General features: G+C 46.0%; 1 protein-coding gene across 1 annotated transcript; it reads right to left on the bottom strand.

Annotated features, from left to right (window-relative positions):
• Positions 1-10,458: 10,458 nt before the first annotated feature.
• LOC122926191 (olfactory receptor 11A1-like) lies at positions 10,459-11,385 on the bottom strand. The gene has a single exon (XM_044277571.1). It carries the CDS (start codon positions 11,383-11,385, stop codon positions 10,459-10,461), a length of 927 nt encoding a protein of 308 aa, XP_044133506.1.
• Positions 11,386-12,650: the final 1,265 nt, after the last annotated feature.

The following is a 12,650-nucleotide window of genomic DNA, read 5'->3' on the forward strand; positions in this document are numbered from 1 at the left end:
TTATATGGATAAGGCCACATGAACGTAAGGGCTCCGTGCCCATGCTGCGGTCCGCAATGCACGGGCACCGACCGTGGGGCAGCCGCATGTGGATCGCAGACCCATTCACTTGAATAGTGTCCGCGATCCGTCCGTTCCGCAAAAAGATAGAACAATTTCTATCTTTTTGCAGAACAGAAGCACAGAACGGAACACCACAGAAGCACTCCATGGTGCTTCCAAGGGGTTCCATTCCGTGCTTCCGTTCCGTTACGCACCGCATCTCCAGATTTGCGGATCAATTCAAATGAATGGGTCCGCATCTGTGATGTGGAATGCACAAGGCTGGTGACCCGTGTATTGCGGAACTGCCGTATGCCGTCTGCAGCACAGGCACGGAGCCCTTATGTTCGTGTGCAATAGGCCTAAGATGTAAGCAATAAGTACTAACCCCCTACACTGCAGACATATCATTCAACATTTTTGTTCCAGGGATCCAGCTGAAATGATTACAATGTCATAGTGCTATCATATGGTGAGATCGCAAGCAGATGTGACACCACCATTCACCACTAGGCGTCACTACAATCACAGTGAATTCTTGTGGCTGCCACAGTTCTAACATCAGTTATATCGATTTATAGCCTGACATGTACAGAAGTGCCCCCATTATTGACTTCCCTTTTATAATACAGGGTAATCTTAAGAGACACAGCTAAGTACAAGTAGCTGATAGCTCTCTGCATGCCCTGCAGAGGGGCGGCTGTACGTGTACTTGGTCCGAATAGAGATGGTAAAATGTACCACTGTATATCTGTATGTGTTTGCTAATTGCTTGGCCCCTGACCATCCGGATTGCATCATGTGTGCAATTATTATATGTCACCATTGCACCCCTCCATTGTGATTGCTCCCAAGTGTCAGTGTGTCATTTTCCTGTACCCCTAGTGTCAGTGTGTCATTGTCCTGTACCCCAAGTGTCAGTGCGGCATTGCCCTGTACCCCTAGTGTCAGTGCGGCATTGCCCTGTACCCCTAGTGTCAGTGCGGCATTGCCCTGTACCCCTAGTGTCAGTGTGTCATTGTCCTGTACCCCTAGTGTCAGTGTGTCATTGTCCTGTACCCCTAGTGTCAGTGTGTCATTGTCCTGTACCCCAAGTGTCAGTGTGTCATTGTCCTGTACCCCAAGTGTCAGTGTGTCATTGTCCTGTACCCCAAGTGTCAGTGTGTCATTGTCCTGTACCCCTAGTGTCAGTGTCTCATTGTCCTGTACCCCTAGTGTCAGTGTGTCATTGTCCTGTACCCCTAGTGTCAGTGTGTCATTGTCCTGTACCCCTAGTGTCAGTATGTCATTGTCCTGTACCCCTAGTGTCAGTATGTCATTGTCCTGTACCCCTAGTGTCAGTATGTCATTGTCCTGAACTCTGATTGTAAGGGTGTCATTGTCCTGTACCCCGTGTCAGCAGGGGCGGGCTGGGCCGGGAGGCAGGCAATTGCCCCCCAGGCCGCCCTAAAAAAAATGGCCGCTGGGAAGCCCATCTTTAACAAAAATTGTTTAAATTTATAAGGGGGTTGACACTATGGGGGGGCTGGCATTATGGGGGGGAGCTGGCACTATGGGGGGGGGATCTGGCACTATGGGGGGGGAGCTGGCACTATGGGGGGGGGAGCTGGCACTATAGGGGGGGGGAGCTGGCACTATAGGGGGGAGCTGGCACTATGGGGGGGCTTTACACTATGAGGGGAGCTGGCACTATTGGAGGAGCTGGCACTATGGAGGCATTTCTTACTGGCACATTATGGGGGGGCACCATGGGGGAGAGGAGCACTATAGGGGTATCTTGGGGCTCTAAAGTGGCTTTTTTTAATTATTGGCACATTCTGGGGGGCACTATAGAGGAGAGCAGCACTATGGGGCATCTGGTGTTACTATAGGGGCATTATTTGGGGGCACTATGGGGAAGTGGGGGCTCTAAAGGGGCCTGGATATAATTGCGTCGGCGGTGGTGGCGGCTGTGTGCTGTGGGGCAGGGGAGAGAGAGGCGTGTCCCTCCCCTGTTCTTCTGATAGGCCGCAGGCACTAATGCCTGCAGCCTATCAGAGGCCGGCTCAGGCAGCGCGATGACGTCTTTATCATTGCGCCGCCTGAGTCGGGCGGCACACAGCAGGGACACAGGCCGGAAGAGGCCTGCATCGCTGCTGATGGAGGTAACTATGGGGGGGCTGGCACTATAAGGGGACTGACACTATGGGGGGGCTGGCACTATAAGGGGAGCTGGCACTATGGGGGCATTTCTTACTGGCACACTATGGGGGGGCACCATGGGGGAGAGGAGCACTATGGCGGTATCTTGGGGCTCTAAAGTGGCTTTTTTTAATTATTGGCACATTCTGGGGGGGTATATAAAGGAGAGCAGCACTATGAGGCATCTGGTGTTACTATAGGGGCAATATTTGGGGGCACTATGGGGAAGTGGGAGCTCTAAAGGGGCCTCTTGTATTGGAACATTATGGGGGGCACTATAGCATTTGGTGGCACTAAGGGGGCATTTTTTACTGGCACATTATGGGAGGCACTATAGGGGAGAGCGGCACTATGGGGCATTATTTGGGGGCACTATGGGGGAGTGGAGCACTATTGGGGCATATGGTGGCACTAAGAAGGGGCATTTTGTTACTGGCACATTGTGGGGGAGAGGAGCACTATAGGGGCATCTGCTGGGGCACTAAGAAGGGGCATATTTTTTACTGGCATATTATGGGGACACTATGGGGAAGGGGGAGAGGAGCACTATGAGGACATTTACTGGGGCACTATATAGGGGTATTTTATACTGGCATACATTATGGAGACATTAGCTCAACTGTGGGCACTAAGTGGGGGTATTTCATGTACTGTCATATTATAGGGAGAATTAGTACTACTAGGGGGTATTATGGGGAGCTTTACTACTACTGGGGGGCTATGAGGAACATGATTACTATTATGGGCACTAAAGGGGAATTATTACTACTAAGTGTGCTCTGGCAGAGAATTATTTCTATTGGTGGTATTTTGGGGAGCACTGTTACTTTGGGGGCACCCTGGCATAGTATCAGCTTAGCACAATTATTTTGGGGGGACATTATCTTTATACTATTAGTGTCTGGGCGCAGTTTTTTTATTAGAGCACTGTGTGCCAATAATTGTTTAAGGGGGCACGATCTGTGTGGTAGTGGTATTCCCAGGGGTACTGTTTCTGCAGTATAGTATTGGGGGCATAGCGGGCACAGTATTGGGGCACTATCTGTGTGGTAGCAGTATTTCCAGGGGGACTGTCTGCAGTATTGTATTGGGGGCACAGCGGGCACAGTATTGGGGGCACTATCTGTGTGGTAGTAGTATTTCCAGGGGGACTGTTTCTGCAGTATAGTATTGGGGGTGGCAGGAAAGGGTGTTCAGAAGATGTGAAGATTATGGAAATGTGGGAAACTAATGTCTGTTTCTCAATCTCTGAAGAGAAGGGGAAATGGCAGAAAAATCATCATGGCGGTCTGGTCTGAATGGAGAAGATAAAGAAAGAGAATGTCTACAACAAAGGTGACATCACTGGATATAAGAGGTATGGGGTGCTATGTAGGAGAGGAGATGCTCCGGCTCCTCCCCCTGCTATTTGCAGAAGAAGGATTCAGAGCTGGGTGAGGACGGCTAAAAGGGGGCACAGGCCACGGGTGGGTGGCAGATGGCCTTGAGGCACAGATGACCACAGGCCTTGAGCAGGATCTGGGGAGGGAGGAGAGCGGAGGAACTTCCTGGCTGTAGCTGCTGTTTATTGTATAATGTGAAGCAGGCAGTGCAGCCAGGACAGGCCTCCCCTCTCCGTATGATGTGTAGAGACAGGCCGCAACTATAGAATTTCAGCTGTACAGTGTTTGTTGGGAGTGGCCTATTATATGTAGGAGGGGCTTTAATATTGGGCAGGGCTAAAATGGGCCACTTGACTGGATTTGCCCCCCAGGACTAAGGCTGCCAGCCCTCCCCTGCGTGTCAGTGTGTCATTGTACTACATCCAAGTGTCAGTGTGTCATTATCCTGTACCCCAAGTGTCAGTGTGTCATTGTCCTGTACCCCAAGTGTCAGTGTCACATTGTCTTGTCTGTCCAGGTGTCAGTGTATCATTGCCCCCTTACCCCGTGCATTAGCGTGCTATTGTCCTGTACCGCAAGTGTCTTTTTTCTGCACCCCAGATGTCAGCATGTCATTGTCCTGTACCCTAAATGTCAGTGATCCATTGCCTCGTCACTCCAATTGCCAGTCTGTCATTATTCTGTCACCCCACCTGTCACTCGTTTTGTTCTGGGGCTGATTGGTTGAGCCCTTTAGAAAACACGTTTGGGCAGAACATGATTCCTGACATTACTGTGAAATGTATGTTACTGCTCTTATTTTCTGGGATGACAGATAAAGTGATTACACTGGAGCAGTCAGGTGCAAGAGAAAGGGTTAATGATGGCTCACTGAATGTAATGTGATATCAAAATGACAAATAATATTAATATTACATCCAGATTCCAGTAATATGTAAATGGTAAAGGTTTCAATTAGAATCTTAGGATTTAGTACATTAGGGTCCCTCTGGTGACAGGCCCAGGCCTTGCCCATGGTGGGGGTCACAGTCTAGTTGTCGGTGATGCAGGTATAGGGGGTTCAGAGGTAGCTGCTACTTTGGGGCCCTAGTTTTTTGAGCACTTATAGGACCCCCGTGTCATGTTAGAGAACCCCAGTACGATATGTGAGCAGCACAGGTGACTACTCATGTTACCTATATTGTAACAGTTCCAATTTAGCGGAATATAACATTGGCCCCTCAGGCTTTTGCTTCCAGCTATGACCCCAATCAGGAACACGACACACAATTTCATAGGAGGCTGGTGAAATATGTTTTTGGAGAATCCACATACAAATATAACCTGCTGAAATTGGCACCCAACTGCTTCCATTGAACAGAGGTTTTTTTAGTTTTTTTTTACAATTGCTGTAAATAAGTTGATAAAACTATATAATGAACATTTATAGTGAATATAATACTCAATATAACAAAATAGCAACAGACAGGTGCACTCTGCGGTATTACTAAATCCTCAAACTGGTTTTAAAATTGAGAGATTAGTCAACATGTCCTACGGAGTAGGACATGTCTAAGCCCGGGCACCGCGACAAGGTTTCTCAAGTAGCCCGGGACCTAACACTCTCCTACCTGTGCCAGTGGGCAAATACCAGGAGCCAGTGGGCAAATTACAGGAGCATAAGGCCGACTCACAAACAACTCACCAGTTACCTCCAGCATATATCCATGCTTGCAATGGGAGGAGGGAGGAGTCTGCAAGTCCCACTCAAGACTGTCTGGTATGGCCCAGGCCTCACAGGTGCACCTAAATGTGGCCTGTAGATGGAAAACAGGCACATTTAAATTGGAGTTTATATACCTCCAGGAATCTCTATATATACAAACTGAATGGAATGACGTGGTATAGCAGGAGGTGCTCAAACCCACATGCAGTCGTGCATATATATAGGGGAGCAAATCCTGCACTTGTGGCCCGTTGCTAATGGCAATCCCCAGCAAACATGCATACGGTGGAGGATGCCCGCAGCGAACCACAAGTACCACAATAGACATCCTACACAAGGTAACAATTGTGTGGATGTGATAATCAATATAACAATATATCAAAATAGCAACAGACAGGTGCACTCTGCGGTATTACTAAATCCTCAAACTGGTTTTAAAATTGAGAGATTAGTCAACATGTCCTACGGAGTAGGACATGTCTAAGCCCGGGCACCGCGACAAGGTTTCTCAAGTAGCCCGGGACCTAACACTCTCCTACCTGTGCCAGTGGGCAAATACCAGGAGCCAGTGGGCAAATTACAGGAGCATAAGGCCGACTCACAAACAACTCACCAGTTACCTCCAGCATATATCCATGCTTGCAATGGGAGGAGGGAGGAGTCTGCAAGTCCCACTCAAGACTGTCTGGTATGGCCCAGGCCTCACAGGTGCACCTAAATGTGGCCTGTAGATGGAAAACAGGCACATTTAAATTGGAGTTTATATACCTCCAGGAATCTCTATATATACAAACTGAATGGAATGACGTGGTATAGCAGGAGGTGCTCAAACCCACATGCAGTCGTGCATATATATAGGGGAGCAAATCCTGCACTTGTGGCCCGTTGCTAATGGCAATCCCCAGCAAACATGCATACGGTGGAGGATGCCCGCAGCGAACCACAAGTACCACAATAGACATCCTACACAAGGTAACAATTGTGTGGATGTGATAATCAATATAACAATATATCAAAATAGCAACAGACAGGTGCACTCTGCGGTATTACTAAATCCTCAAACTGGTTTTAAAATTGAGAGATTAGTCAACATGTCCTACGGAGTAGGACATGTCTAAGCCCGGGCACCGCGACAAGGTTTCTCAAGTAGCCCGGGACCTAACACTCTCCTACCTGTGCCAGTGGGCAAATACCAGGAGCCAGTGGGCAAATTACAGGAGCATAAGGCCGACTCACAAACAACTCACCAGTTACCTCCAGCATATATCCATGCTTGCAATGGGAGGAGGGAGGAGTCTGCAAGTCCCACTCAAGACTGTCTGGTATGGCCCAGGCCTCACAGGTGCACCTAAATGTAGCCTGTAGATGGAAAACAGGCACATTTAAATTGGAGTTTATATACCTCCAGGAATCTCTATATATACAAACTGAATGGAATGACGTGGTATAGCAGGAGGTGCTCAAACCCACATGCAGTCGTGCATATATATAGGGGAGCAAATCCTGCACTTGTGGCCCGTTGCTAATGGCAATCCCCAGCAAACATGCATACGGTGGAGGATGCCCGCAGCGAACCACAAGTACCACAATAGACATCCTACACAAGGTAACAATTGTGTGGATGTGATAATCAATATAACAATATAACAAAATAGCAACAGACAGGTGCACTCTGCGGTATTACTAAATCCTCAAACTGGTTTTAAAATTGAGAGATTAGTCAACATGTCCTACGGAGTAGGACATGTCTAAGCCCGGGCACCGCGACAAGGTTTCTCAAGTAGCCCGGGACCTAACACTCTCCTACCTGTGCCAGTGGGCAAATACCAGGAGCCAGTGGGCAAATTACAGGAGCATAAGGCCGACTCACAAACAACTCACCAGTTACCTCCAGCATATATCCATGCTTGCAATGGGAGGAGGGAGGAGTCTGCAAGTCCCACTCAAGACTGTCTGGTATGGCCCAGGCCTCACAGGTGCACCTAAATGTGGCCTGTAGATGGAAAACAGGCACATTTAAATTGGAGTTTATATACCTCCAGGAATCTCTATATATACAAACTGAATGGAATGACGTGGTATAGCAGGAGGTGCTCAAACCCACATGCAGTCGTGCATATATATAGGGGAGCAAATCCTGCACTTGTGGCCCGTTGCTAATGGCAATCCCCAGCAAACATGCATACGGTGGAGGATGCCCGCAGCGAACCACAAGTACCACAATAGACATCCTACACAAGGTAACAATTGTGTGGATGTGATAATCAATATAACAATATAACAAAATAGCAACAGACAGGTGCACTCTGCGGTATTACTAAATCCTCAAACTGGTTTTAAAATTGAGAGATTAGTCAACATGTCCTACGGAGTAGGACATGTCTAAGCCCGGGCACCGCGACAAGGTTTCTCAAGTAGCCCGGGACCTAACACTCTCCTACCTGTGCCAGTGGGCAAATACCAGGAGCCAGTGGGCAAATTACAGGAGCATAAGGCCGACTCACAAACAACTCACCAGTTACCTCCAGCATATATCCATGCTTGCAATGGGAGGAGGGAGGAGTCTGCAAGTCCCACTCAAGACTGTCTGGTATGGCCCAGGCCTCACAGGTGCACCTAAATGTGGCCTGTAGATGGAAAACAGGCACATTTAAATTGGAGTTTATATACCTCCAGGAATCTCTATATATACAAACTGAATGGAATGACGTGGTATAGCAGGAGGTGCTCAAACCCACATGCAGTCGTGCATATATATAGGGGAGCAATATATCCCCTATATATATGCACGACTGCATGTGGGTTTGAGCACCTCCTGCTATACCACGTCATTCCATTCAGTTTGAATATAATACTCGCTGACTGTACTGTGATATTAAGGCTGGGTTCACACAGGCGTTGCAGGTGATGTGCGGGAACAGAAGCAGGTGCGTTGTGGGAAAATGCGCAATTTTTCCCCGTGAGTGCAAAGCATTTTAATGCATGTTTGGTACCCAGACCCGAACCTGGACTTCATCACAGAAGTTCGGGTTTGGGGTAGGTGTTGTGTAGATTTTATTATTTTCCCTTATAACATAGTTATAAGGGAAAATAATAGCATTCTTCATACAGAATGCTTAGTAAAATAGTGATGGAGGGGTTAAAAAAATAAATAAAAATAATTTAACTCACCTTAATCCACTTGTTCGCGCAGCCCGGCTTCTCTTCTGTCTTCTTCTTTGATCTGTGAGGAAAAGGACCTGTGGTGACGTCACTGCGCTCATCACATGGTCCATCACATGATCCATCCGGCTTCTCTTCTGTCTTCTTTTTTGATCTGTGAGAAAAAGGACCTGTGGTGATGTCACTGCGTTCATGACATGGTCCATCACACGATCCATCGCCATGGTGATGGGTCATGTGATGGACCATGTGATGAGCGCAGTGACGTCACCACGGGTCCTTTTCCTCACAGATCAAAGAAGAAGACAGAAGAGAAGCCGGGCTGCCCGAACAAGTGGATTAAGGTGAGTTACATTTTTATTTACATTTTTTTAACCCCTCCATGACTATTTTACTAAGCATTCTCTTTGAAGAATGCTATTATTTTCCCTTATAACCATGTTATAACGGAAAATAATACAGTGAATAGACTGTCATCTTAGCAACCATGCATGAAAATCGCACCACATCCGCACTTGCTTGCAGATGCTTGCGATTTTCACGCAGCCCCATTCACTTCTATGGGGCCTGCATTGCGTGATAAACGCACAATATAGAACATGCAGCGATTTTCACACGACGCACAACTGATGCGTAAAAAAATCACCGCTCATGTGCACAGCCCCATAGAAGTGAATGGGTCCGGATTCAGTGCGGGTGCAATGCGTTCACAACACGCATTGCACCCGTGGGGAAAACTCGCCCATGTGAACCTAGCCTAACACAACAAATAATATTACACAGTCGAAATCTACCATGTGAACATACCCTTAGATTAGCTCACAGTGAATTGTCTAAACTGTATACAACTGTAACAAATTCTCAGCTGTGAATAGTACTAGGTCAGGACTGGTTATAACCTCTTATAGAAATGATTAGAAAAGCTGCAGAATGTTTACAAAAAAATGATTAAGGCTACTTTCACACTTGCGTTTATATTTTCCGGTATTGAGATCCATCATAGGGACTCAATACCGGAGAAAAATGCTTCCGTTTTGTCCCCATTCATTGTCAATAGGGGCAAAACATAACTGAACAGAACGGAATGCTCCAAAATGCATTCCGTTCCATTTGGTTGCGTTCCCATACAGGAGAGCAAATCGCAGCAAGCTGCAGTTTTCTTTCATGGGATGCGGAGCAAAATGGATGCAGCATGGACCCACAATGAAAGTCAATGGGGACTGATCTGTTTTCTCTGACAATAGAAAACGGATCTGTCCCCCATTGACTTTCAATGGTGTTCATGACGGATTCTTCCTTGCTATGTTAAAGATAATACAACCGGATACGTTCATAACGAATGCAGATGGTTGTATTATCAGTAACGAAAGTGTTTTGCTGATCCTTGCCGAATCAGGCAAAAACGCTACTGTGAAAGTAGCCTAAGCTTAAAGGCATCTGTCAGCAGCTTTGTATCCATGAAACTTGCTGACCTGTTACATGTTCGATTGGCAGCTGAAGGCATCTGTGTTGGTCCCATGTTTATATGTGCCCGCATTGCTGAGAAAAATGAAGTTTTAATATATGCAAATGAGCCTCTCGGAGCAACGGGGGCGTTGCAGTTTCCCCTAGAGACTCGTCTCTCTTTGCAACATCCTCTCCACTTTAATTGACAGGACCTGTCAATGAAAGTGTATAGGGCATGGCAGTTGCAGAGAGCAGATCCTCTAGGTGTAATGACAACGCCACCATTGCTCCTAGAGGCTCATTTTCATACAATAAAACAATTTTTTTTTTAAATGTAAAAAAGATTTCTCAGCAATGCGGGCACATACGTATGAACATGGGACCAACACAGATGCCTTCAACTGCCAAGCACACATACAACAGGTCAGCCAGTTTCATAGGTACAAATCTGCTGACAGAGGCCCTTTCATTTCTATAGGACTGGACATCAGACATTTACTTTTTATTATTACTATTTCTACAAATGTAATTTTTCTACATTTACCTTTTTGAACAAACCAATTTAATGACTGTTGATTTAATCTCTTGGTTTCGTAATGTGTATATTAAGGGGTTAAGGAATGGAATGACAAGTGTGTACAATAATGAAAGAACCTTTAAGGCGATCACTGAACGTCCAGAGGTCGGCACCAAATATATAGCAATAAGAGATGTATAGTATAAAGAGACGACCATGAGATGAGAGCTGCAAGTAGAAAATGCTTTCTGCCGCCCTTTCACTGTAGGGATCTTCACGATAACAACTGATATACAGACATAGCTGACAATGATGACCATAAAGGGTAACAGGGTCACCGGGGCCGTCAGGATGAGGTTAATGGTTTGTAACGGTCGAGTGTTGGAGCAGGAAAGCTCGACGATTGGTACAAAGTCACAGAAGAAATGGTCAATCATGTTCTCCCCACAGAAGTGCTGTGTAGACATCAGAACTGCAATGATCGTTGTGATGGCAAAGATCAGACTCCAAGAGCTAACTACCAGGTGGTGCTTCAGCTTTGCGCCCATGATTGGTATATAAGACAGGGGGTGACAGATTGCCAAGTATCGATCATAAGACATGACCGTCAGAATGAGACATTCAGTGCCCGTGGAAGCTCCAAAGAATTGGTACTGGGTGATGCATTCAGGAAATGACATGACTCTTCCATTTCTCAAGATGATGTGGAGAAGACTGGGCACAATGTCAGTGGTGAGGACCATGTCACAGAGAGACAGGTGGCATAAGAAGAAGTACATAGGTGATTGTAGGAGGTAACTGGATGACACCAGAATTAGAATCATGAGGTTCCCAATAAAACACAGAACATAAACCAGCAAACACAACATGAACAGAGGGATCTTAAGACCATGGAGATCCCCAAAGCCAAGAAGGAAGAATTCAATGAAGATTGTACGGTTCCCCTTCATCATAAGCTCCCCAGACAAGACATGTAGCAATGTAAGTGAGCACCTGTGATTATAATTCTTCCAGGTCTATGACAGTCACACACAAGATATGGCTTGTTGGTGGATACTGTGACATTAAGCTTGGAATATGAAGTCCCTGGTGTCCGTCTCTAAAAATGGAAACATTCAGGACAGAGTGAGTGAACCCGTGTATATGATGCAATGGGTCACCACAGTAGAACATTATGTGGGTTATATTTTTAGTTCAAGGCTGACTTTTCCTTTTCCCCTACCTTCTGGCTGGTCCCCCCTTACCTTGTATGCTGTGCAGGTTGACATCATCCATTCAAAAATGGCTAGCAGGCCACCTGGTCAGCAGCCCCTCCAATCCATGGGGTCTACATGGGCTGCCTCTATGATATAGCTGCCCTTGTCTGGACTGGCAATGGCTATATTTTTAGCACATACAGTGCAACAGCACATGGTTGTTGATGAGTTGCTCGGATGAGGTTTTATTGTCTGTAGACTATTTTGTCAGGTAATTCTACTCCATAGACTCTGGGCATTGACTTTTCTGTGCAATAATTGGCATGACTCAATGAAAATGTTCTATCCAAGTACATATGTACCTCATATTCAGGCTAAGGAGCAGGGTTGCCAACCAAAATGTCTCTTTTTTTTTTGGACAGCTTTTCTCAAAATTACCTACGGCCAACATTTTTTACGGACAATTTGGAAAACCATAAATGAATGATAAAGATTATACATGTGTATACCTCAATATACTAATAAGAACTTATTACATGCATTTACTGTGAGGTGTAAAATGATGATAATTACCACCAAAATAATCTAGTAAGTTACCACTAGCCTCAAAAATCTCAAATGCATCTATTATTTTTTCTCAGACAGGAAAAAAGTCACCTATTTTTATGGACTGTCCAGAAATTTCTGGACAGTTGGCAATCCTGCTAAGGAGAGGAGGGCCTAGCTCTTGGTAGTCCCTTCTATATGTGTACTATACATATTTTTCATAATGATTTACATATTCACACACAGCGGAGTCAGATGGGCAGGTCTTCTTGCTTACAGTTTTCAACTGTGCCCAAATCCAGAGGATGAAAATACGTCCGTCCTGTTTTATCAAGAGAAAATATTTTGATTGTAAAGAGTGCCACGCCCCGCTCCGGACAACAGAGACACGGAGAATTAACATGATTCATAATGCTCCGTGCCTCTCTGTGATCTTTTTACTACAAAATCACATTGAGATAAAGTTGTCACCG

This window comes from Bufo gargarizans, chromosome 2 (assembly GCF_014858855.1).
Source record: "Bufo gargarizans isolate SCDJY-AF-19 chromosome 2, ASM1485885v1, whole genome shotgun sequence".
NCBI lineage: Eukaryota > Metazoa > Chordata > Amphibia > Anura > Bufonidae > Bufo > Bufo gargarizans.

Bases quoted from the DNA above. Each gene is read 5' to 3' on its own strand.
- LOC122926191 (XM_044277571.1), bottom strand. From the start codon at position 11,385: ATGAAGGGGAACCGTACAATCTTCATTGAATTCTTCCTTCTTGGCTTT.